The 27,646-nt window shown below is 43.8% G+C and overlaps 1 protein-coding gene across 3 annotated transcripts in view; it reads left to right on the top strand.

Annotated features, from left to right (window-relative positions):
• Positions 1 to 21,209, top strand: part of DAP (death associated protein) — a 97,363-nt gene extending 76,154 nt beyond the window's left edge. For all 3 annotated transcript variants that reach the window (XM_006267467.4, XM_059728599.1, XM_014610044.3), the window contains 2 exons: positions 16,573 to 16,615; positions 20,558 to 21,209. In XM_006267467.4, the coding sequence (XP_006267529.1) occupies positions 16,573 to 16,615; positions 20,558 to 20,677 (163 nt within the window). In that variant the 3' untranslated portion in view covers positions 20,678 to 21,209. The remainder of the gene's footprint in view (positions 1 to 16,572; positions 16,616 to 20,557) is intronic.
• Positions 21,210 to 27,646: the final 6,437 nt, after the last annotated feature.

Raw genomic sequence — 27,646 nt, 5'->3', positions numbered from 1 at the left:
ACAGTAATGTCTATAATGAGGGAACTTACACATGGGATTTATTGAAATTCCAATTTGTACATGGAACAGCTAAGTTATTTGACAAGCGTAGTGTGCATATTGTGAATATGGGCAAGTGTTTGTGTGCACTGCTTTTCTTGAATGTCTGCAACTGTGTTTTACTTGTTTTTTAAAAAAATCACCAAAGCTCTAGAATTTGTCTGAGGTTGTTTTTTTGTCACAGCACATAACAATTGGAGGTTCAACAGTGCCATCCTGTGGATCATCCTGTAGGTTTCAGACATAGCTTTGGCTAGCATACAAGACAATGTACGTGGAGTAAAATGTTGCAGAATGTCAGAGACTCTGTTTCTGCAATCAGATAGAATACTTCCCTCTTGTAGCCTGCCAGGCTAATTATTACTTTTATGTCCACAACAATTAATACATGATAAGCAAAACAATGATGAGCAGCATGCTTGTTCGTCTTACCCTTTTTATTGGGAAAGATGTTTTTAATCATCATCTTCTTTTTGCAGAGACAATTGTCAAAATCATTAAGAACAATCAAACAAACACCTGCATGAAGCTTTAAATAAAACCCTTCATTGAGATGCTAAAGTAAAAGAGAAAACAAATAATTCTTATGTTCTAGTGGCAGAAAGTGACAGAGTGGCTGAGACACTGTGGCTCCAGAACCATGAGTTCAAGCTGTGCCCTGGACTTATGCCGAAGGCTATGACACAGATGTACATAGGTACCTGCTCATTTGGGTTGGAGAGACAAAGGTAGCCGGATGAGATGCTTACCACCTCATTCTCTTGTGTGCTGCTAGCTAAGAAACTGGTGTGCCTTAACCATACTACTCCAGTAGATCATTATGCTCAAATGGACCTTCTTAATGTTTTATAGGAGAGAAATAAAAATTCCCACGTTGCTTCAAAAATTTAACTGGTGTAGCTGGGACGTCTCACCAACATAGTTTTTAGTTCAAAAAGACATGGATGGTATTGGGGTCTGAAGTTTTGTCCACTGAAAGCAATGAGGATGGGTGGACCTCTGGTTGAAAAGGTTCACTATTTAGAATGAACTTTATGGGTGGGCACATAACACAAATTCAACGTATTCATCAAAATGGCAACTTTCATTCCACTTGCTTGCAGATGGGGCTTCTGCGGATCAATAAATATCCTGCCCATTCTCCAGCTCCCCACTTGGGATATTTGAGGAGGGTCTTATTAGGCACACGGTGATTGCTTTTTCCTATGGCTCCTGACCCAAGGACTCACAAGAGGCAGACCTGGAGTTCTCACTCCTTTTGGTGCTCTTCTGCAGCTACACAGACCGAACTAATTCTTGCCTTTAACTGGGAGCAACTTTTGTCCTTCAAATGCTGTAACTTGAGAGACTCCAGTTAAAGGTCATGAAATATGCTGCTGGAAGATTAAGAGAGGGAAGAACATGTCCAAACTACAAATTCTTTTCTTGCTCCTTGGAAATAAAAAGCAGAATTTAATTTGTGCTTTTTGGCCCCTGAAAGCAGTCCCTGCAACTATGAAATGTCTTTCTTTTTCTCTGTTCTTACAATGTATGTGGGGCTGCTTAGTAAATTTTTTCAGCCTTGCTACAAATAGGAGCCAGACAAAGGCACCTGTGACAAGGCAAGCAGAAGACTGTTTCTTTTCTCTTCAGAAATGGAAGACCACACATGTGTGCCAAACATCTCTACTGAGGAGAGACAGCACCATATTGTTAGTAAAGTATTTGCCATTTTTCTGCCCTGTTTCCTTCAAACTCCCCATACCCAATAAAAAGACTTGTCCTTATATTTCTCTCCAAATGTCCCATTGAAATTTTACAACCTGGCCCCAGTGACTGACATACGGGAAACCTCTTGTTAATTCTGCTTCTTCCCAGACTTAGAGTAGTAATTAGGATATATCAAAACATAGCCTCTTGTGGTATTTCAGCAGAAACCAGGAAGAATTGCATAAAAGTTTAAATTTGTGCACCGAGGAAGTTTATTCCAAGCTCCACTCTGTCTAAGGTTAAATAATGCCCTATGACATGAGGGTTTATTCACCTTTTATATTCTTTTATCCTCGCTGCTGTGTGACTTGGATGTGTTCACTCTGCTTTTAAGTCTTCTTAAGCTTGGTTTTAATAATATCTTGTTTGGAGGAGGTAGACTGTGTCCTACCTAGAAAATATTTCTTTTTTTCCAGTTTCAAATGTCCTGCCTTATAATTTCATTGAGTTTCCCCTTCTTCTTGCAAAATGAGAGAAGGTAAATAAGAGCAACAGTGTTCATTATTTTAAATAAGCTATCATTATTTTAAATAAACATTTAAATAATTAATGTTATCCTCTGTTGTCCTATTTTTTCAATCTTCTCTCCATGATCTCAAGACCTAAACAGCCCTAATCCTGTCCTTCTCACCACTTATAGAAGGCTCTCCAGGCTTCTGATAATTACTTAGATATCCCTTCTATTTGTATATAAGTAGCTCAAATTATTCCCTCCAATATGAAGTTCCTTGCATGTATCTGCTGTGAATTTATCTCTCACTGCATTTCTTGGTCACGTCATTCTGAAAGATCAGTTTGGAATTCTTCACAAACTTTCCCAGTCTTAACTAACCGTAGTATTTTTATCATAGATTTTTATCATATTTTTATCACAGATTTCATAGACATATGAAGTGTGATACATACTGATTATTAAAATAATCATTTTTTATTTAAAATTGATTTGTAAAACATTATGTTATTTCAACTATGAGTTTTTCCTTTTCAAACTTGGACCTGATTAAAATTAAATCTATCTTTAATCCAACATATGTTAAGGCCTCAACTTGTACCCTATATAGAGAAAGAGCACTAAACCGGATCTCTGTAGTGATCCATTCCCTACAGAGATCTTCCCTGGCATCCACCATTATTGGTTTAGAGATGCTAGAGTAAGCATATCCAACACTTCTGTTCAATAGCTATTAATAGATCTATCATCCATGAATTTATCCAGTCCCTTTTTTGACCCTGGCTATGCTATCTGCCTCCACCACCTTCTATGGTAATGAATTCCGTAAATTAACTATGCATTGCATAAACAAATAGTGTTTCTTGTTAGTGTTTAAGCCTGACACCTACTACTTTAAGTGGATACCCCCTAGTTCTAATAGGTCATGTACTGGATGAAGGGCCTGGTCCTACTCAAGATGTGCTACTGAGTGGAAGAGACTGGTTAAGTCATAACAGGTATTAGGACCTGGCCTTTAACCCCAGGAGACACCATATTATATCTTAACAGGATCATCCATTGAGCCCACCTGAATCATCTCACTTCTGTTTTAACACAACTGTTAGATACAAACCATGAGGAGAAAATTATTTATCTTGTAATAAGCAACATGACATTCACCATTATCTGATGCGTTAAATGTGTAAAATTAGCAAGAATCTTAGCAGCTCTACAATGGCTTAAATAAATGCATGGCATACCCTCCTAGGTAGCAGAAAGATGTATCAAAAGATCTCTAGAATCATGGCTGTATTGGGGATAAATGTACAGGTATTAATGGCTATACCAACCAAGGAGAATACACCTTCCTTTAGAAAATAGTAGAAGTGTAACTGGAAATTTGACTAGGAGCAACTACTTAAACTGAGGTTGTCCACCTGACATGGATGAGCTGGTTCTGCTGTGGAGATTTGAGGGGGCGCCCTTCTGCTGCTGTCATGTTAGAATTTGTCTGTATGTCCATTTCCCTCAGACTCCTATCTCCCAATTAACTAACTCTGTAAACACATTTGACTGACTAACTAACATGCATTACAGGCTTCAAATGCCATAATGCATTACTGCCTTTTCTAAGTTCTCCCTTAAAAACATATGGAATGAGGAATCTCTTGGCTCACGTATTATTAAGCGGCCTCTAGGAACTTTCAGTTGATCAATTTTTAACTTCAGGGTTTGTCTTTACAGTATGTCTGTGAGACTGGAGTTCACAGATTTTAAACCCTGCAGGATGAAGACAGAAGCTTTTAGTATATTATTAATACTTCATTTCATCTGGTTAGTGGTCTTTTCAAGTATTCTGTCTTCTCTGTGATTTACTTGCAGTGTCAAATAAACACCTTGTTTAAGCTTAAGTATTATGGCATAATAACATTCAGTATCTTATTTAAATACTTTCAGGGCAAATGAACCCAGCAAGGATTTTGATGTTTAGCAGGTGCAAATCCTAACAGCACTGAATAGGTAAAATCAGAATAAGTCCTTTGAACGCTCTCATCTTAACAGATGTGAGATTTTCCCCCATATGTTAAAATCAAATTAAAGTTCCTTATGAAAGCTACATGTATTCGAAATGATTCTGACAAAATTGTGTTTCTTAAACAAGATCCTCCCTGACTGTTATTTAATGTTAAATAAACGTGTCCATTAAATGTAATTGTACAAGCATGTATAAGAATTCTATTTTAGTATGAGAGGGGTTTTTTGCTTTTTTTTTTTGTTTGTTTACTAAAGGAATTCTGCATCTTCAAAACAACATCTGTCAGGCTGATTTTCATTAGATTAAATATATTCTCAAAGCAGCCATCAGATCTTACAATATACTAGAAATGTAGGTTGTGCTATAGATTCATAGAAGTAGAGTCGGAAGGGACCTTGTAGATCATCAAGTCCGACCCCCTGCCCTGGGCAGGAGAGAAAACTGGGCTCAAATGACCCCAGCCAGGTAGACATCAAGCCTCCTCTTAAAGACCCCCAGGGTAGGAGCCATCACCACTTTCCTTGGAAGTTGGTTCCAGATCCTAGCCGACCTGACAGTGAAGTAGTGCCTTCAGATGTCTAGTCTAAACCTACTCTCTAACAATTTGTGGCCGTTATTTCTTGTTACCCTGGGGGGCGCTAGGGGGAACAAGGTCTCTCCCAAACCCTGCTGGTCCCCCCCCCGGTGAGTTTATAGATGGCCACCAGGTCCCCCCTCAGCCTTCTCTTGCGAAAGCTGAACAGGTTAAGGTCCCATAGCCTTTCTTTGTAGGGTCTGCCCTGCTGTCCCTGGATCATGTGGGTGGCCTTCCTCTGGACCCTCTCAATGCTGTTCACATCCCTCCTGAAGTGCAGCGCCCAGAACTGAACACAGTACTCCAGCTGCGGCCTGACCCGTGTCGTGTAGAGGGGGAGGATCACCTCCTTTGCCCTGCTTGAGATGCATCTGTGGATGCACGACAAGGTACGGTTAGCCCTACTGACCGTGACCTCACATTGTCGGCCCATGTTCATCTTGGAGTCAATAATGACTCCAAGAACTCTTTCTGCCACCGTGCTCTCGAGAAGGGAGTTTCTCAGCTTATAAGTGTGCTGCTGGTTCCTACTGCCCAAGTGCCGCACCCTGCACTTGTCAGTATTAAAACCCATCCTATTTTCGTTAGCCCACCCCTGTAACCTGTCCAGGTCCTGCTGTAATCTGTCCTTCCCTACTAGCATGCCCACCTCACCCCAAATCTCGGTATCATCAGCAAATTTAAACAGGCTGCTTTTTACCCCATTGTCCAAGTCACTAATAAAGAAATTGAAAAGTGCAGGCCCAAGGACCGAGCCCTGGGGGACTCCACTGCCCACTTCCCTCCAGGTCAAAAAAGACCCGTTCACCACTACCCTCTGAGTACAACCCGTCAGCCAATTTACAATCCCATCTGACTGTGTAGGCATCAATGCCACAGTCACCTAGTTTTTTGATGAGAATGGGGTGGGAGACAGTGTCAAAGGCCTTGCTGAAGTCCAGAAAGACAACATCCACCGCGACACCTGCATCGAATGCTTTTGTGACCTGATCGTAGAAGGCAATCAGGTTGGTCTGACAAGACCTGCCCCTAATGAAACCATGTTGGTTGCCTTTGAGCATCATCCCTGCTGCTGGCCCATTACAGATGTGCTCCTTGATGATCTTCTCAAAGAGTTTCCCCAGGATTGAAGTAAGACTAATGGGCCTGTAGTTGTCTGGGTCCTCCCTCTTCCCTTTTTTGAGGATGGGGACCACATTGGCTTTCTTCCAGTCATCTGGCACCTGGCCAGAGCACCACAAGTGCTTGTAAAGCCATGCCAGGGGCCCCACAATAACCCCTGCCAATTCCCTCAACACCCTGGGGTGGAGAGCATCTGGACTTGCTGATTTGAACACATCCAGCCCCTCCAGAAGCTCTCTAACCCGGTCCTCCCTGACCTTAGGCTGGCAGCATTTCTCCCGAGTCCGTCTGGAATCTTGGTCAGGGAGTCCCGGTCCCTGCACAGGAAAATGGAGGCGAAGAATTTGTTAAAGAGGTCTGCTTTCTCCTCTGGTGCAACCACTAGATTGCCAAGCATATCCTGCAGGGGCCTCACATTACCCAGCGCCTTCTTCATTCTCCCTATATATTTAAAAAAGGACTTTTTATTATCTTTGATCCTTGGTGCTAGCCCTAGCTCCGTATCTGCCTTAGCTTTTCTAACAGCCCCCCTACAGACCCAAGCAGTGGAGTTATACTCCTCTTTGGTGATAGCCCCTCCCTTCCACCAGGTGTACACCTCCTTTTTGGCAATCAGGCATTTACAAATGCCCTTGGTGAGCCAGGGGTCTTTTGGGCACTCTTGCCCCCCTTGCTTCTTGTTGGGATTGTCACCCCTTGGGCTCTGACTATCATCTCCTTAAGGAACGACCACTCATCTTGGGCACTGAGTTTCCCTACTCTCGAGGACCCCAGTGCCTCTCCCACTAATCTCCTCAACTCATTGAAGTTGGCCCTCTTAAAGTCTAGGGCTACTGCCTTGGTGCAGTACCCTGTGCTGGATGGTGAATTTCAGCAAGCGAAGATGAAACACTATGCATGAAACATTAATAGAATTTCACGCACTTGAAAATGTTGTATGAATATAGCAGTGAGAACCCACTATTTTGGGAGAGGGAAGGCACTGACAAGACAGCCTCACATCACCTACTCCCCTTCTCCATTTTTAGTATGTTCTTTTGAAACACGCTCATGGATGCTGGAGTGCTACACATGCACAAAATGGTTTGTTACAAAGCAAGGTTTATATGAATATAGAAACTAGAATGCTTACTTCATGCCATTATGAGCTCCATCCGAGGGTGCTGAAGGCACTGGCCGACATCATTGCACAACCACTGGCAGGAATATTTGAACGCTCGTGGCACACGGGCCAAGTCCCGGAGGACTGGAAAAGGGCCAATGTGGTCCCCATTTTCAAGAAGGGGAGGAAGGAGGACCCGGGCAACTATAGGCCAGTCAGTCTCACCTCCATCCTTGGCAGAGTCTTTGAAAAAATTATCAAGGCTCACATTTGCGAGAGCCCGGCAGGACAAATTATGCTGAGGGGAAACCAGCACGGGTTCGTGGCAGGCAGATCGTGCTTGACCAATCTAGTCTCTTTTTATGACCAGGTTACGAAACGCCTGGACACAGGAGGAGGGGTGGATGTCGTATACTTAGACTTCAGGAAGGCCTTCGATACGGTATCCCACCCCATACTGGTGAACAAGTTAAGAGGCTGTGACTTGGATGACTACACAGTCCGGTGGGTGGCAAATTGGCTGGAGGGTCGCACCCAGAGAGTCATGGTGGATGGGTCGGCTTCGACCTGGAAGGGTGTGGGCACTGGGGTCCTGCAGGGCTCAGTCCTTGGACCGATACTCTTTAATGTCTTCATCAGCGACTTGGACGAGGGAGTGAAATGTACTCTGTCCAAGTGTGCAGATGACACAAAACTATGGGGAGAAGTGGACATGCCGGAGGGCAGGGAACAGCTGCAAGCAGACCTGGACAGGTTAAACAAGTGGACAGAAAACAACAGAATGCAGTTCAACAAGGAGAAATGCAAAGTGCTGCACCTAGGGAGGAAAAATGTCCAGCACACCTACAGCCTAGGAAATGACCTGCTGGGTGGCATGGAAGTGGAAAGGGATCTTGGAGTCCTAGTGGACTCTAAGATGAACATGAGTCGGCAGTGTGACGAAGCCATCAGAAAAGCCAATGGCACTTTATCGTGCATCAGCAGATGCATGACGAATAGGTCCAAGGAGGCGATACTTCCCCTCTATCAGGCGCTGGTCAGACCGCAGTTGGAGTACTGCATGCAATTCTGGGTGCCGCAATTCAAGAGGGATGCGGATAACCTGGAGAGAGTCCAGAGAAGGGCCACTCATATGGTCAAGGGCCTGCAGACCAAGCCCTACGAGGAGAGACTAGAGAAACTGGACCTTTTCAGCCTCCGCAAGAGAAGGTTGAGAGGCGACCTTGTGGCTGCCTATAAGTTCATCACGGAGGCACAGAAGGGAATTGGTGAGTATTTATTCACCAAGGCACCCCCGGGGGTTACAAGAAATAACGGCCACAAGCTAGCAGAGAGCAGATTTAGATTGGACATTAGGAAGAACTTCTTCACAGTTCGAGTGGCCAAGGTCTGGAATGGGCTCCCAAGGGAGGTGGTGCTCTCCCCTACCCTGGGGGTCTTCAAGAGGAGGTTAGATAAGCATCTAGCTGGGGTCATCTAGACCCAGCACTCTTTCCTGCTTATGCAGGGGGTCGAACTCAATGATCTATTGAGGTCCCTTCCGACCCTAACATCTATGAATCTATGAATTATTGAGGCATTGATAGAGAGTGTTATGCCAGCATGTTCAGAAGACCTGGCATTTACATGTTTGGACAGCAAGGGATTTCATAGCATCCCAGCGATATGGGTTTTAATGGGTATCCTCCCAGGGTTATGTTACTGGTTCACAATGCCATACCCATATATAAGAGGAACTGGCAGAAGAAATTTTTCACATAGATCATTTTCAGGAAGCTGACTGAAGGAAAAATGGACACCATTGCCGAAAATCATTTTCACCTTACTGGGATCTCCTTCACACACCACAACGTATGTGAAGGTTGCGGGGAGGAGCAAAGGGGCTTTCACCAGGTCTGGCTGAAGATAGTACTGGCACAGGACAAAGCAACAAGAAAGTAGTACACATCAGATAACTGGGTCTGAGTCCAGGAGAGTGAGGAAAGTACAGGAGACTGTGGGCGCACATCCTTGATTTGGTGGCGGGGGGAATGTACTAATTGGAGTGAAGTGATTCACTTTGTTGCACTACCCAATGTGCCTGTTGCTAATCTAACCTCCTCAGAAGCTTGTCTTAAATTATTCTACACTACCAGAAGTTGGTCTAACCTTCAGGCCAAGTCTTGCTGCATGTCTTGTAGTGAGTTGCACCTGAGCCTTTTTGGGTGTTTCTAAACAGTACAAGGCAGAGCTGTGTACAAATACTATCAAGCAGCATGCCTGTATCAGCACGCCATTATACCATGCTTCCCACCAGGGCTAATTATCTCAGCAGACAATATGACCAGGTACAAATGTTACACATTTACTGGTATAAGTAATTGGAAACCAGTCTATACTCATAACAGAACAGGAGTTCAGCATCTGTAGACTGGTTTTAAAATGGAAGAACCTAGTCTAAGATAAACCTGGATGGATGTGCACTCAAACTTAATCAAGTTAAGTTAAACTGGTGAATCAAACTTCTGTACCAGATTCCCAATTGATTCATGTTAGGTCACTGTCTGCCAGCATCCCAGGCTAGTTTGCAGCCCCTTGCTAGCCTCCCCTTCCAGGGAAGCACACTACCACTCACCCCACTCTTGACTGCTTTGAGCACCCACTTACCCCAAGCTCTCACAGAGCCAAGTCAACACAGACCCTTTCCACAGTGCCTCCTCCTGTCTCTGGCTAGCTGTCAGGCAGCATGGAGGGGGAGCATACTCACCCATGCCTGACAGCCTGGTCGGACTCTGTGGGGCTGCACCCGCTCACAAGGGTACTCCTGGACTCAGTGTCAGGTCTGTATGTACAGTGTGGGTGTTTCATGACAGGACAAGGATGCCTCCTTTCTTCCCCCTCCCCAAGCTCTGTCTGTCTGTTGCTGACAGATGCCTGTGGCTGACAGAGGACATGGCTGCCAGTGGGGAGTGGGGAACGACTTGCTTGCCCATGCCCAGCAGCCAATTGGGTGGCCCAGGCACTCAGCTGGGCCATGCTAGGAGGTGTGCAGGAGCACCCCCCAACCTACTGGCCTCTGCTAATGCAGGCAGCCTGTGTGCCCCCTCCCACCACCAAAGGGCAAATGTGTGTTCTGTTCACTACTAATCCAGCCTATGCCGCTTCAGAAACTTGCATAACTTAACATGATTATGCCTCGGGCTTTCTAAATGTCTCTTTCAGAGCAATTGCATCAAAGATTATAAGGTACCAAGACAATGAATGATGTGTCCCTTACTTATTTGTATTTAAAAAAAATATTTTGGCCCGGGTATGGCAGGCAGAGATAAAGGGACGTTTGTTTCAAGCAGGGGTAATCTTGGAAGACATAAATTTGCTGGGATTCCAAAACTGGAGGGAACAACTTTCCTATGCTGCTGGTAGAAGGCCTTCTGTCTCTGCCAAGGAGGTGTTTTGTTCCCTTATGACTGATGAGGAAATAAGTGATTGGAGAGGTCTAGAAAGCAAAAGCACAAATTATGGAAAGTTTGCCCTGCCCACTTTCTCCTTGATCATCATCATCCAGGAAAGTTCAAAGGTTTTGGCAAATATCCATGGGGTGCTCACCAAGAACATGGAAGCCTGCTTAAAGCAGATGTTCCTCTGACATCCCATCTATCCTGTCCATCAGCAGCAAATGAACAGAGTTCCCAAGGACTTCAAAAATACTTTGGTATAATCACAGGTCATCCAGTGGGACTTTTGCTAATGCTAATGCCAGGTTGAGGAAAAAGTGCACAGGGTTGCGGGCTCAGGTTTGTGTGCATGTGTGGAAGGGAGAAGGGATCAGGAGTGCCTCACCCATCTTGCCATCCACAGGCATTGCTAGGCTTCTAAAAAACCTCTGCTTTAGCACGCCTACAATAAGCAGTGTTAGAATGGATCACAAGTGGCCGGCTGCAATTTTTTCCCCTCCCCTTAGAATTCATCCCATATCAGACATGTTGGCAGAGTGAAAAGATCTTCTGCAGCATGTCATATCCCACATAATAATTAGATTCAGTTTAAACCACAGAACCCATCCCATTTAGGGTGTAATGTTGTCCTTAACAGTAAAAACTTGCCTTTGCCCCTGGGATTTCTTCTATTTCCCCAACCTGTAATCACTCCATGTAGTCCCAAACATTTGTCCTGCCCACGCTCAGCAAAGTGCTCTGAATACTACCTTAGAGTAGGTGCAGGCTAGTAGTGAGCTGCCAGACATGCTGTTGTAATCTTCTCTCTTCATAGTACATCGTCTCCAGGCCTTGTATTTCCTCCCTGCTCCCTACTTCATCACCTGCACCAACCTTTTAAGAGAAATGCTCGTCCAAGTGATTATTTTGGGTGGGCCATAGAGGTCTGTCATCATGGGAGTCCTATAACCAGGGTTTCAGCCTATCACTCCACTGCAAGTAGGTGAGTTAGAGCCTGAGTTAAAACAAAACCTGGACTCATCCTCATCCCTGACTGGGTAAGTCTGAGTTCACAGCACATTTAATCATGAGTAAAAGGTATGGATGGTAGGGGATATGGTTTCTCTGTAGTGAAGAAATACTCACATAGGCTGCGTTCAGACAAGCGCTGCCATATGATATGTGACACCACAGACACATCTGTGGTGCCACATCCCACACATTCAGCTGTTCTCCATGCTGCAAGGTAGCTCCCGGGAGGGGGATTGACCCAGGAGATTCTGGGTTCAAAAAACCCATGCAAAAAAAAAGCAGAGCAGAGCATGTGGGGGCAGTGGGTGCCACCTGGATGGCTGGAGCCACTCTCCAGCTACCGGCCAGGCTCCAAGTGGAAGGATCACTTCTGCTGCAACACCAGGAACAACGTTCCTTCTAAGGAGTAGCAGTCCGTGAGCGCGCCACCTCAGTCCGGCATGGGACACTTATCGAAGGGGGCTGAAGGCTGGGGGCCGGAGCCAAGGCTGGCACTGGCTCCACTGGCTCCAGGGAAGCACTCTGCTCCCCCGCATCACCGCGGGACAGGCCCTGCAAGGCCATGCGGGGGAGCGGAGCAGTGTCCCGGAGCCAGCAGAGCCTCACTCGGGGCAGGCAGCAGCTCCTCCCTGAGGTGAGGCAAGGCAGGGATGGAGGCTGGGGCAGGGGGCTGGCGCGGGCTCCGCCGGCTCCGGGGAACTGCTTCACTCCCCGGCCCCAATGCGGGGGAGTGGAGCACTTCCCCGGAGCTGGCAGAGCCCACGCCAGCCCCCGGTTCAAGCCTGGTGCGCGGCCTTGAAAAGGCTGTGCGCGGCCACACATTTAGTTGTGCACACCTGCACACACGTGCACCTTAGAGGGAACCTTGACCAGGAGGCCCCCAGGATCCCAGGTAAGGCTGCTGGGGCCAGCCCAGGGCCAGCCACAGCCTCCCCTACCCCACTTGGGGTAACCTGCTGTGTGCCAGATGGCACATGACACAGGTGTTCCCTGGAGACAAGTAGCACCAGCAAAAGGTGCACTGCTGCTTGTTCCCAGGGAAGCAAATGTCCATACTCATGTGGACATGGCCATAGGTAATATAATGCTTCTGTTGCTTCCCCCATGCATAGTCTGACACCAAGTGGAGCTTGAGTGGACTAGAACATCTTGGCCATTTACTGTTGATTTGACAAGTCAAGTGGCTTCTGTCATACAGGACAACATGCATGTCATTACTATAAATACAAACGTTGAAATAATTCTGGTTTACTAATAGGAGGTATTTCATTTGTCTTAGTAGTTCCACCAGATTCTTAAATGTAGCCATCTGTACTACAGTGAGCATTAGGACTTTCTGTAATTAACCCCTAGTATAGGACGGCGCAACTAGGGCCAGCAACATAGCTTGTGAGCAGAGCTGGTAGTAGTCATTACTGGAATTCAGGAAGGATGAATGAAACCTGAGGATCTTTCACCAGGAAGCTGGAGTTCCTAAATTTTGTTTAATCTATCTCATATATATGCATATTAGTTAGTTCTGAAATGACTGTCTCAGTGTACTTACGAACTTCATTGGCTAGGAAGCTGATTTTAAAATCTGACAGGATCTTCAGCAAAAGTATCTTTGACAAGAACAAAAAAACCCAGTATACTCAAATGAAAAATTAGGGCCCAGTCCTAGAAAGTAATGCAAACTTCATGTGCTAAGCTTCATTGGGAGTTCAAGGAGCCTGGCCCCTTGCTGAATCAGGCTTGTTGAATATTAATGGTGTAGCATTAGGACACACAAAACCAGAGTTCCTGATCAGTCTTTTCAGTGACTGGTATTTAAAAACAGTCATGAGGCCAAATGTTCCCTTTGTTTAAACGGAAATTTTGCTTCTGGCTACAATTGTGGGCTTTCTGGTTGCATTTTTTTAAGCAGCAGGAAGCATGGCACACATAATGGCATATGGTGGCAGGTTGACAAAGCATGGCAGGCCCAGCACACAGAAGCTCTTTTCAGGAAATGCTGGTTTATATTTGAATTTCATGCATCATCAGAGCCCAGTGCACACTGAAAGGTCATGGGGAGAATAGAAGAGAAAATCCATCTGATTCAGATTTGCCATTATGAAACTGTTTTTTAAAATGCCATGGCAAACAAATAACTCGTGTTCCTGCGAGTATGATTAAAACTCAGTTTCATGTATTATTAAAGTTTCGTTTGCAATTTATTTTTCTTTGTTTACTATTCATTTGCTTTACTGTGTCCCTTAAGTGTTAATGAGAGGTCTTTCCTAAAGTTTGCAAGTAGAATCTTCTATTGCTGTCCTGAAGATTCATGCCAGGTTTCATACAGCAGAACTGTGCTGGGTTTCATTATTTTTGTTTGGTTTTGTTGTTTATGATTCTTTGTCTGTTTTACTCCAGACATTAGAGTAAAGTACCCTTCTTCCTGTCCAAGCCTAACTAGCATAAAATGCAGATGTTTGCTAGAGATACTTAGCTATTGTGAATTAGTATTAAATGAGAAGAAGTGTTGATGCACTGATTAAAGTAGTCTTCCTTAGTATGGAAAGTAATACTAATATTTTTAAATGAAGTCTCTTACCAGTTGTTTTTCTTATATTCTTTTCCTAGGATCTGTTGATCATATATTAACTAACTACTTTCCTGTGGTTGTTGCAAGTGATTGACAGTGCCCTCATGTCCCCTGCTGTTACCTGTGTCACATTTTCACATATTGTTTCTGGAAATTGTGGGTGAGGGTTTGAAATGATAATTTGGTAAACAATTGCCTATGAACTCAGGGAACTAGACTTGATCGCCCAGGAGGAATTAGAACTCCTTCCAATCCACTGTTATTATGTTTTCTTCTTTCTATTGCTCTCTTTTAAAGCGTCTCCCATGCTCTTATTTTTTAATGAAAGCATGGTTTCTCCTGTTTTATGGACACAGATTGATCAGATGCTACACAGTAAAAGAAAAAAAAAACCCTAAGGCTAGGGACAGACATTACACATAAACTCGATCAGAAACTGGTTTAAATCTCTAACAGAACAGATGTTCAGTGCATGTAAACCAGTTTGAAAATGGCTAAAACTGGTTTGAGATAAAGCTGGTTGAATGTAGTATCAGACTTAACTGATTTGGCTCAAACCAGTTTATGCAATGTCTGTCCCAGACCGCTTGCTGGTTTAAGATAAACCAGATTCCCCCAGCATGCTCTCTGGGCTGGCTGGGGCTCTCTGCTCCACAGCAGGGCTGGCCCCACCCCTCTGCTCCATAGCTGCAGCTCCAGAGACTGCAGGATGCTGTCATGCCCCCCCCACCACCACCGCTCCCTGCTAAGCAGGAATTCCCCCCTCCCCTCTAACTTTCGGAGAGGTGTTTGTGTATTAGCTAGCAGACCACACAGGAGCTACAGTCCATACTGAATCAACAGGTAGAGTCAACAGGCAGAATCAACAGATAGATGGTAATGTCCCTCTGTTGTTTTCTTAATATGGTGATAAACACTGAGTTAGGGATGATAAACACTGTTATCAATTCCCTGCTGGGCTAATCAGAGCATCCTGCCAGGGCCTGGCCAGGCCCCCCCTCAGCACAGTGCTGTGGAAGGAAAGGAGGGCTGTTCTAGCGCCCCCCAGCTTCTAGCCTGAGCCACTGCAGGCATGTGCCTGCATTTCTAGGATGTCTGTGCAGTTACAAAGTGATTTAGCCTAGCCAGGTTAGACTAACCTGCAAAGATTGAATCGATACAGGCTCAGGCTTTTTGAATGTCTGTCCCTAGCCCATAAGACAATGATTTAATTTATGGTTGAACAGTTATTTAATTTGTTCCCGTTGAACATCAAATAAAAATACTATTTTAATCAAATTGGAGGATTGGTTAATGTTTGCAAAGAGCTGTGGTTGTAAAGTGCTGTATAAGAATGAACCAAGTAATGTTTTTGTGATGGATCACCTGGCTGATTCTTGAAAGTGAACTATCCCTTTTTTCCCCCCTTTCATTGGATTGCATGTTGCAGAGGTCTTTAGGAACAGTTATAATTACAGTGCGTTGGAACAGACTTGATTAATCGAATCTGCTGGAGCATTTTAATTGGTGTGCTCCAGGAGCTTCTGTGTCTCATATATTCAGCGTCCTAGCACTTCAAAATGGCAGGGGCAGTTAACTAAAGTTCGTCAAACAGGAGATTCTGTGGGCTCTTTAATTAGAGTGGCTCCGAGAGCCACTCTAATTAAATCACCCCTCCCTGGCCCCTGGAACACGTGTCAAGATGCTGCTAGATACTGTAACTAATATATGTGCTAAGAGGGGATGAAGTGACTTAACGATAATAATAAGTCTGGCTGTAGAGGCCTTTACTGCTGTCGGGCTTCCACCCTAATTTCACTGAACCAGGGCTTGCACTGGTGAGAAGGTTTCGGTTTTTTACTGCAGTGTCAGATACAGGTTCAGCCCTGGGATCAACTTTTATTCAAAATGGAGTTTTCACTTAGCAAAAAGAGGGCAACATTTGCAGCTTAGAATGCAGCATTCTGTTTGCAATGGACATGATTCTGTCTCCATCTGTTTGGAGTGGTATTACAAATGGGTACAAAGGAAATTGTTGCTTTTCGGAGACTCAGAATCTTAATCCTTTTGACTGACAAGTTTAAACTTGGAAATTGTCTCTATTCTCCATCACAGCAGCCAGGTAAGTCTAACTACTTAGTTACAGCACCTTTTGCAGCACAAATACACTAAGCCTAAAAATACTGCTGGCAGCTTTTGTATGTGGTTTGAGGATTAGCAACCCAATACAAACAAAGACAGACCACTGCTCCACACAGTACTGTTGGAATAGTCTTCTGCTTCTTCCCGTCATTTAAGCTGAAGATAGAGCAGCCAAAAAATACAGCTTCATCAGTGTCCTTGGTTCTAATTGGCTAATTAGTGTAGCAAGGAAAGGCTGAAAGGAACATTTTTGCTCCCTTCTGTTTGAAGCATGCATTAATTGCCAAGCATGCCTGCAGTTTTCCTACAGTAGAATGATAAAATTCTGTTTTTGTTTCTCAGATTGCCTGAAGATGAATAACAAAACGATCTTTCTTATTTTTCAGCCCACCTAAACCAACGGTGTTCATCTCTGGTGTCATTGCAAGGGTGAGATTACACTCTAAAATCTTTTCAGTTATTTCAAAGCTGTCTTGACAAAGCATTGTTATTTAGGCAAGGTTTTTAATTTTGGTCACCATTTCCCCTCCCTATCCTTCCTTCATTCATTTTGATTTGAAAGAATTTTATATTAATATTCAAGACTCCTTAACTCTTCTTGTTTAGGTTTGTGTGAAGCTGTTCATTGAAATAATTGGTACTGTTTTATTTTGAAATTAGAAATGTTGAGATTCATCGGATTATTTTTCCATATCCTTTATGTCACTGCATCCATTATTCCCAGTTCTTGGAACTAGATCCATACAGATGGATCCTTCAGCCTACATAAATCCTTGTTGCCATTAACGGGTGCCCATAAAAGGTGTAGGCACCCATCTGGAGGTACACAGTAGAAAGATCTGATCATGCAAGTATCATATGGTGAAAACATTTTCACTTTTACTGCATTTTAGGCATAAACCCCTCATTAAAATTCTGTTGTTGAAAGATGCACTGGTAAATCTGGTAACAGGAATCCTGAACAACTAAAGTTGGGAAGTACTGTTGCCTCCCTTAACATTAACAGTAGTAACATTAACAGTTCCTGTGAACATGTATGGGCCTAGATTGTGGACCCTATCTCATGTTTGAGTGCCCGTTCACCCAGGTTCCCATGTATATCAGTGGGATTACTTGTTTGAATAAGTGCTGCTAATACTCATAAGAGTTTCACAACCTTATTTTTCAATGTGTCAGCTTTTTTTCCCCTCTCTGTTTTGTAGTAGTCTGTGAGCACCCTGGAGCAATGGCTGGTGGTGCTCAATGAATGATAAATATATTTTTAATTGTTTCCTATCATTATAAATAGCGGGTAAGGCCTGAATACAAATATATTAGGTCATTAACATTAACCAGCTATGAATCTAAGAAGAATAATTCATACCCAGGCATGTTTTTAATCCAACTTTTGTATAATTTGTTTCTAAAATTACAATGATTACAACAAACAATGAATAGTTTAAAAGATCATGATGATGCATGAGAGAGTTTGGTAATGAGTTTTCAGGTTATGAATAACTGATGCTAGTTCACTGGGTAATCTTCCATCTACAGAATTTTCCATATCCTTTCTACATTGGCAAAATATCTTGTTCAAGCACGTGCTAATAGTATTACCATCAGTTGATGAGGTGAAATGAAACCAAGTGTTGGTTAAACGCTAATACTAAATGAGTGTCAATAAATCTTTTAAGTCAATGTCACGTTATGTTTGACATAGACACACTATCTGCTTGATCTTCAGTGCTCGCTTGTTGAATTTTCACCTCCTGCCTGCACTTATGGGTCTGGGTCCCCTATTCCCAGCTCAAGTGCTCCTGGAAGTCTATATAAACAGGGCAGTTTCCTGCTGGCACTCCCCCAGCAGGCTCAGGTGCCTCCAGAAGCTTACCTGGCCTACCCTGCTCTGATGGTAATGGAATATGGCCCACCCAAAGGTGAGGGCTGGGGTTAAGGTACCCCTACTCCCCTTTCATCATAGTGATCACTGGCCTGGCATTTCCTGGGGGCTCCCACACCACTGATAGCCCCACCAGGCAACCCACTCCCAGCAGGGTGCAGTTTTAGGTCATAACAAGAACCAGAAGCCTCCAAACCATCCCCTACAGCTCCTGCTCTTACCTCCAGAATATTCCAAGCAGCCAGGCAATGTTACTGCCTCAGCTGCCAGCAGGAAACTTATATAGGCAGCCATAGATCTAAAATGGCTGCCACAGTTAAGCAACTGCTGGCTGCTTGGGTTGGCTTAAGAGTTGGCCCTTAAAATGGCAGGCACCCACAGTGCCCTGCCACACAGCGAAATGGTACCATGGAGTTTGTGACCACAGGAGTGTCTTCTACAAGACTGCTAGCTATCCATGGCCTAATGGATCTGCATTAGATCTTGTGGCTACACCACACCCCATGAGTGCCAAGAAGGGGCTCCAGCCCTTGAGCTAGAGTAGCCAGTGAGCAAATGAACACTGAATGTGGCTGGCTCCTTTCATGCACATAAAGCTCAGCAGTACTGTGCTGTTATGAGGATAAAGTAAATATAAACCTTGAGTTATTAATAACCAAAAACACAATTCAGTGATTCTGATCCTGCTTTGACTCTCTGGTATGACGACATTTACAAATATAACATGCAAACACCCTTCCTTTGGCTGAGCATAAAAACAAACTTTGGAAGTCTACAAGGGCTAGGTTTGGAGAAGGTAGAAAGAAACCCTTTTTTTGGTTACCTTGTGACTTCCGTCATTTAGCCTGTACCACACTCTAGAAAACATTCCACTGCTTGATAGGTGCCTGGGGTTATCTGCAGCCTGTTTGCAACCAGTGGTCTGCTTGGGAAGGAGCTATACAGTGTAGAATTATCTACTATAGGTGTACTTATCTGGAATATTTAGCAAAAATCCTTCCCCCTCCCCCAACAAAACAGTGATTCTTTGAACTCAGTCATATTGGCACCCAGAGCTTGCAGCCTGACTCCTAGTGATTCTCTTTATAGCAGAGAAACATTTCCAAATGATATCCAAGGACTCAACTCTGTCACCTTCAGAAACAGTTATCAGTCTTCTAAAGGGCATGTCTACATCCCCCAAGCACTGCATTAGTGATCACTGCAATGAAGTAGAGCAGGGATGGACAATCTGCAGCCATTCTGGGCTCTTAGTAAAGTAGGTGCACCAGAAAGGAGGCCTGCTCTGTCCAAACTGTTCTCTCCAGTGTTTTTGGTTTAGTAGCCATTAGTGCATCTCCAACCAAGGGCAGCTACATTACATCTATTTCAGGGGGTAGCATATAAGGTGTCCCTTAGCACAGGCCTCAACCAATGTGGAAATACCCATAGCAAGACGTTCATCCACTCTACTTTCTCAAGTATGTGAAAGGAAAAGGTGGTGTATGTTGTGGAGGAGCATGTTAAAAATGACTGACAAGACAGAGAGGAGAGAAAATGTCTATGAAAAAGAGGATTTAGTGGGAAGAGAAATTAAATGAACAAATGTAAAGGCAAAAAAAGTACAGAAGAAACAGTCTAATAAAAATGTGGACACTGAAAGGGCAAAGAAAACATTGTCAAGAATTAAAGGAAAAGCAGGGAGAGGGTGGCATAGAGGGGAAATGACAGGTGTGCTGGATTTCTGCTTTGTACAAAATGACCGCATGGAACATTGTCACTCTCTGGATCAATAGGTGGGGAATTGTAATCTCTCATACATTAGATCATACTAATCATTTTCCACTGATTTTTTTAAAAGTTACCACCAACAACAGGCATAAGCAGCTGCTCACCTCCTTGCTGGGAGAATAGCAATGATAAAACTATGGTATTGTAACTGGTTGTCTGGTAGTACTTATCTTGGGTGAAGATGGCACGAATAAGGACTGTTGCCTATTTGAAGGGCACTGAAATCTATCCAGGCTTAAAACTTTAGTTGCAACTACTTTTCCCCCTGAGGAATCCTGTTTGTTTTTGTGGTTTTACAAATTACCTTATCCTGTTTTTAAAATGTTCCACCCTCTTGCTGACATGTTAAAAATGCCCACAAACAGCAAACGTGACCACACTGACTCACTGAAACTGACTTAACACAGTACTGGCAAATGCTGAAATCAAACAAGTTAAAAAAAATAAAGACAACGTGTTTCTTCTCTCTCTCTCCAATCACATTAATCTTAGGTGCTGCTTATTAAAAGTGAGTTTGAGGTTAAAATAAAACTGAGGTTGACAAGGAGAGGAAAATATAGTGGGGCCGACCAAGTGATACCTACTCAGTGATATTGCCCAGGGGCCAGTGAAGGCTGATAAGGACTGTTGAATCAGTGACTCACAGTGATGCTTTTCATCCATTTTGACTAGCAAGCACACTTTTAACAATTGTTACTTGTACTGCTGTGTTCTTTAAACAGGGTGATAAAGACTTCCCTCCAGCTGCAGCCCAGGTGGCTCATCAAAAACCACATCCCTCTGTGGAAAAGCTGCCTAACCCACAACATGTCAATCAGCACATCCACCAACCTCGCAAGTGAATGCTCTAGAAAAACCCAGCCAAGCTGCCATAGCCGGATATGTTCTGGAGAGAAGAGCTCATGGTTTCTTTAGGATTCATGCTACCCAATGCATAAAACTGGCCTTTAAAATAATATATGTTTCTTTTGCCTTAATTCTCCGTGGATTAATAAAAAATGAAGACATCATTTTGTTCTGCTGTCCCAGGTGAAAAATGTGCCTCTTTGCTACTATGTATACACTGATCAGGAGTGTTTCACAGTTTTGATTAGAGATGTAATCAACTGGTTATTGCCAAAACCAAACTTGAATATAAATAATATAACAAATGAATTAAAAACTCCTTAACTTTAGTTCTGGGATAGCAGCAGCCAATAGCTGAAGTAGTTTTATGTTAAACGTATAAGGGAATATACTGTATATGATTTTGTATTTGGTGGTGGGTGGGGAGATTGTTCTGTTTGTGAGTTAGTATATGGCAGTCTGATTTTATAGAACCATTGCAGTCTCCAGTACATTTGTAATTTAGAATAAAGCAATCATGTCACTAAACCAAGATTTATGCTCTCTGATTTTGGCTCTGGAGGGATTAAATGGGCAGAAAGTCTAGTTGAATCTTCCTGACACCATGTACCAGGCTCACATCCCTGCTGAAGCTCTTTCCTTTGCACGTAAGAAATATCAAAGTTGAAGGAAGACTGCTGTATGCACAACCTTTACTCAACCCACCTGTGGTGTCAAGATAGCTTCATTGTCAGGCTTCAGTGCTTTGTGAATCATTTCTAAATTAAGCAAGGAACAAGGCATAATGGTATATCCCTAAATCACTGAGATACAAACAATCTGTATTTGTGAGGTAGCAAATTCTCCTAATTCCCACAAAAGAAGATGAAAGAACACAGTATCTTATAGAATTGAGCCCAGCATAAATCTGAGGTAATCAAGTTAAATTATTTCTAGCATGTGATTACTATTAGAAAATGCAGGTTATCTGTGACTGCAAATTGTATAACATTTTAGCATGCATGGTATAGTATACACTTTGTCCATTTCTCCAGTCTATTATATAGGCTAGCAAAATATAATCATGAAACAAATAAGATACAGAAGTTATCATTTTAGCTAGAGCAGCTTGATAAGTCAATGCTAGTCTGGCCATGTGTCTAAATCTTTCTGATTGCACAGTTCAAAATCACTTAGCTTTATCATCCCTCGCCCACATCTCATTTTTGTAAGCCCATGAAAATGATTTTTTTTAAATGTTTAACCTACATTTTTTAAAGAATTCTCCAATTTTTAAATGAATATAAATACACTATAGCTTTCTCTACCCTGCAGGATTATAAAACTTTTAACAACCTCATGGAAAGTGGGCACTTGAACTAATGCTGCAGTCACTCATCTGGCAATGTAGTTGAAGTCTGCAGCTGCTTGGGGCTTTGGTAGTGCATTTATATTTAAAATCAAATAGCATGGAAAACTAGTGAGGAAAGCTTTAAAATATGAATTTTTAAAATATTATCCATATGCTAAAATCATAACTTCCATAAGCAGCTGATTATTTTAAACCAAGAAAGTCTGAGATGGAAGGTGCCATTTTCCAACTGGAAAAGCTCACTTCATTGTGGGAATGCTCAGTACAAGGACTCAATATTTCTGAGTGATGAGGCTCTCCTGTGCAGGAGTGAATGTTACCTTGTATGCAAACCATTGCCAAGTATGGTGTCTATCAGTATGATCCTTCTCTTTGCAGAATAAGATACTGGTGATACTGGGAAAGTATATCTGTTTAATAATTTTCCTGCAGAGATTTTTCATGGCCTGTATTATCTTCAGTTTATAAAAGAGGTATGTGAATTCTTCCTGCCTAAGGGATGCAGCAAACTGTCATAATAGAAAATAGGCCTCCTCAGTATTCAAAAAAACATATTTTTATTTATATTGGTGTCTGGCTGAAATATGCAACATAGGACTCTTCTCGAAGGACTGTTCCCGTAATCACCTACACTTGAGTAACATTGCTCACATGTGTCATACCATTAAATCCAATGGGATTATTTGCTTGCATGTATGTTTGGAGGATCAAGATATAAAATGCTAGTGTATCAGTGTTGGTACAGTCAACAGTTGTCATTTTGCTGCATCATTAAATCTTCATTAATCATTTGGTGGTACTTAGGTACCGGCTTTGGACTTAACTGTATTCCAGCAGTGAGAGTGGATAGGACTTGTAGTTGATAGGGCCTTTTGAAAGCTACATTGGGTGCATCTACATGTGCAATTAATGTGCCCTAAGGTTACTGCCAATTAAAATAAGGCACAATAAACTGTGCCTGGAAACTCGTCTACATGTGCACCTACGTCAGGAACAAATTTGCTCCCAACTGGAGCGGTAGAGACCAGGGCTGCTCCTGCCCTGCTCTCCCCCACTGCTGCAGGCAGACGGACTTCCAGGCACCAGCCCCAGGCTGGCAGGGGGAACTCGGGTCAGGCCTGGGCTCTGGGACACAGAGAGGGTCTGTACCGGGTCCCGCCACTGCTTACCCCTTGTGCCCTGTGGCTCCACACATCCCAGCACTGCTTCTTCCCCCTGCAGCTCCCCCTGGTTCCAGCTCTGTTCAGCCCCCAGTTCCCCCCAGGCACAGGTGGGGAGCGGAAGCCAACTGAGGCATGCACTGCATGAGCAGCATCAGGGCTGTGGGAATGAAATAGCTCTCTGTCCCCAGCCCAGCACTGTGGGGACAGAGAGCTCCCCCATCCCCTCAGCAAGCGAAGTGAGGGGAGAAGGAGAGAGCTCAGGGTGTTGCCATCGCTCAGCCACAGGGCATCAGCCCAAGCCAGCAATGCTGGGCTAGGTTGTGATCCCAAGCTCTGCACTGGAGCTGTGGACAGCTCCCACCCTCTGTGGCCCCCTGGTGCATACATGTGCACTAGTGCACAGTAGCTAATGCACAGTTAATCTAGTACCTGTATTTCACGGTACTAGCAAATCACATATTAGCCTAATTTACTGTGCAATAAGTCCCATGCATGTGTAGACAGTGATGCTTTCTGATTACTCTAATGCACAGTAAAGCGTCTTGTGTAAATGCACCCACTGAGTACCAAGTCTCATACTAAAAGCTAGGAACATGAATAACATTGTAATTCTGAATTCTTTTTGGTTTCCAGTAAAATAAATACAACAATATAGAAAATATTTGCTGACCTAAACAGACATGTAGGTATAGGCAGTAGAAAATGACTTGCAAGATATTTTCAGTGATTGTCATGATTGCAAGAATTAATATTAGCTTAGGAGGTTTTCTCTCATGGAAGTATACTATGCTTTGAACACAGGAGTCTCTGTAAGAGCATCGCTGTTTCCAAGCTAAAAAGAATTCATAGCCAGAGGGATGGATTGTGTGCTGCTGATCGCTGATATATTTTTCAGCAAATAAATGTAGTTTAGCAGCCTCCATGTGCAGTATAAAAATCCAGATCTTCAGCTGTTAACATGAAATGAATATTAGAAATTTACTTGGATTGTCAATGCAATAATAATATGATAATAAAAGCCATTCCAGCAGTTACGTATCTGGCCTGCCTTTGCATGGGTAAACTAGTTCTCCACTTCTGTTGTGAACCTCATTCAAAACATTGAGCAATGAATCATTTGTAACTAGTGACATTTACCGAGGAGCTGTTTGGCACAGAGCATAAAAAGCTTTAAAGATGATTTTCATTCTGTGAAATATTCCTGTGTCTTCTGCAATAAAAGCCTCTCCTGTCTACTGGGGTGTAGGCTTCTGCTAACCATTATGAAATTGGGAGTCTCAGTGGCTCATTGCAGAGTGGGAAGTAAAAGCTAAAGAATTTAGGTCCACCTATTGTTATTAAAATGATGTGGAAAGGGAAGTGCTACTTAACACGTTAGCATATTGCCTGTTCAGTTCTGTTTTGCTTTTTATGGAAACAGAGGTTTCATAAAGGGCATACTTAATAAGCATCATAATGTTGGTGACTTTACAGTGTGTACACTTGTAGTACCCCTTGTCAACAGTTAGTTTAAAAAGGCTAATACCACAATACTTTGGAAACTTACCAGGACACATGGCATTCCATATTCACATAGATTTCATAGACATTAGGGCTGGAAGGGACCTCGGAAGATCATCGAGTCCAGCCCCCCACCCGAAGGGCAGGAAGTCAGCTGGGGTCATAGGATCCCAGTAAGATAAGCACCCAATTTACTCTTGAAGGTGTTCAATGTAGGTGCTTGAACCACCTCCAATGGCTATTCCAGACCTTGGGGTCTTGGACAGTAAAGAAATTCTTCCTTATGTCCAGCCTGAAACAGTCTTGCAGTAGTTTATAACTGTTCGACCTTGTCATCCCTTGGGGCGCTCTGGTGAACAAATGTTCCCCCAGATACTGGTGGTCACCCCTGATAAACTTATAGATGGCCATCAGATCACCCCTGAGCCTGTGCTTTTCCAGGCTAAAGAGCCTCATAGATCTCAGCCTGTCGTCGTAAGGTCTGTTTTCCTGACCTCTGATCATGCGCGTGGCTCTTCTCTGGACTCTCTCAAGCTTCTCCACATCCTTTTTGAATTGTGGAGCCCAAAACTGGATGCAGTACTCCAGCTGCGGCCTCACCAAGGCCGAGTACAAGGGGAGAGTGACATCCCAGGATTTGCTTGAGAAGCATCTATGGATGCAAGCCAGCGTTTTGGTCGCTTTACTAGCCGCATCATCGCATTGCAGGCTCATGTTCATCTTGTGGTCAATGATGACCCCCAAGTCTCTTTCTTCCATAGTGCTAGCCAGCATAGCACTGCCGAGCCTATAAGGATGCTGCAGGTTTTTCCTCCCAAGGTGGAGAACCTTGCATTTTTCAGTGTTAAGCACCATCAGGTTCTCGTCCGCCCATTTGCTGAGCCTGTCAAGGTCAGCCTAGATTGCCCTCCTGTCTTTAGGTGTGGATGCTTTGCCCCAAGGTTTGGTGTCATCAGCGAACTTGGCCAATCCACTTCTGACTCCAGTGTCCACGTCATTAATGAAGATGTTGAACAATATGGGTCCAAGGACAGAGCCTTGGGGGACCCCACTGGTCACAGGGCACCATGACGATTGACTTCCATCAATTACCACCCTCTGGGTCCAACCACGGAGCCACTTTCCCAGCCAGCAGATCGTGGTGGACCCAAGGCCACAATTGGCCAGTTTCGCCAAGAGGTGATCGTGGGATACCAGATCAAAGGCTTTTTTGAAGTCAAGATATATGACATCAAGCTCTTCTCCCTTGTCCAGGTGATAGGTCACCTAGTCATAAAAGGAAATGAGATTGGTCAAGCAAGACCTACCCGCTACAAACCCGTGCTGGCTATCCCTCAGGATGTTGGCGTCGGCCAGTCCATTAAGGATGGCCTCTTTAATAAACTTTTCTAAGATCTTCCCTGGGATAGAAGTCAGGCTGATGGGCCTATAGTTTCCACTTTCCTCCCATTCTTGAAGATAGGCACCACATTGGCCTTCTTCCAGTCTTCGGGCACTACACCAGAGCGCCTGGAGCTCTCAAAGATCAGTGCCAGCGGCTGGGCTATGATGCTCGCCAGTTCCTTGAGTACCCTGGGGTGTAGATTGTCAGAGCCAGTTGACTTGAAGGTATCCAGCCTCTCAAGGTGTTCCTTTACGAGGTCCGCATTGATGGAGGGCAAAGGGATCTCCCTCACCAGGATCTCCCTGTCCTGTAGTGGGCATGGGCTTCCCATGGGACTGATGAAAGACCGACGCAAAGTACCCATTTAATAGGTTGGCTTTTTCCTGGGCGTCAGTTGTCAGTTGTCCCATCTGGTTCAGCAGGGGTCCAATGTTGCCCCTGCTTTTCCTCCTGCTCCCCACATAGCACAACAAATGTGCATGGCACTTCACAATACTGATAGAGGTGGATTTACTGCCCATTCTAAATCCCTGATCCTACAAACATTTATGTTTATGCTTACGTTTATAAACATGACTTGTTTTATTGACTTCATTGGGACAAGCATGTGTTTAAAGTTAAGCATATGAATGACTTGGTCTTCTAATACTTTTTGAACCAGAAGGTCCTGCAGAACAGTTATTTCACTGTCTTCACACATCCTTGGTTATTCAGTCTACAGTACCCCCTCTATCTGCTCTACTTTATAATCCATATAACTCCTCCCAAAACTTGCCTATTCTACAATTTACATATCTGAAGTATTGAGCAATTAATACTAGTTAAAATGGAGTAAAACTGCTGAATACTTGTGGGTGTTCTCTCAATGCAGGAAGTTGCCTATTGAATATGATGTATTGTAATTGCTGTATGATTGTATTGTATTGCTGTAGTTGAAGGGGTGGATGGGGAAGCTACGGTGCTGAAAACAAGAGGATCCCTACACTGATCCAAATCTTTCACCAAACCAATAGTGCTCCATGTCACATCCTCTTGCCAAAGCCTGGGGAATTAGCAGAGCCTCTTTGTGGAATTTTTAACCATTCCTCCCTTCAGGATGACATTTGGGCTTCCAGCAGAAGGCAGACTACCAACTCTGAAGATCTGTGTGGGTCAAGATGCTCCAGTTCTGTGCATGGAGTTAGGACTCCATAGAACCCTGAGTTCTTCTGGGTCCCCTTCTCCCGGGGAAGATCAGAGTTATATACCCACTGGCCACCAAACCCAACACCTGCACAAGCAGATGGTGATGTGGTGGCTCTAGACGTACTGAAACAACATTACCTTTGCATGTCTTCCAGCTCCAGAAAACAGACTACTTCTTGCCCTGACAAATGAGGTTGGGCAAGCACCCATAAGTCTGGAAGGAAAGGAAAGCAAAAAGTGGTGATGTTGCTTCTTTTTTCCTGCTCTGACCCTGAATCCCCATCTCCCAGACCCTCTGTACAGCTATTGGTTCTCTTCAGCCCATATCAATACAAAGGGAAATCTGGCATGTGACATTTGTTTCCACCTTTCTATAATATCT

This window comes from Alligator mississippiensis, chromosome 5 (assembly GCF_030867095.1).
Source record: "Alligator mississippiensis isolate rAllMis1 chromosome 5, rAllMis1, whole genome shotgun sequence".
Classification (NCBI taxonomy): domain Eukaryota; kingdom Metazoa; phylum Chordata; order Crocodylia; family Alligatoridae; genus Alligator; species Alligator mississippiensis.
Note: the sequence above shows the minus strand (reverse complement) of the source record. Positions and strands in the feature narration are given on the sequence as shown.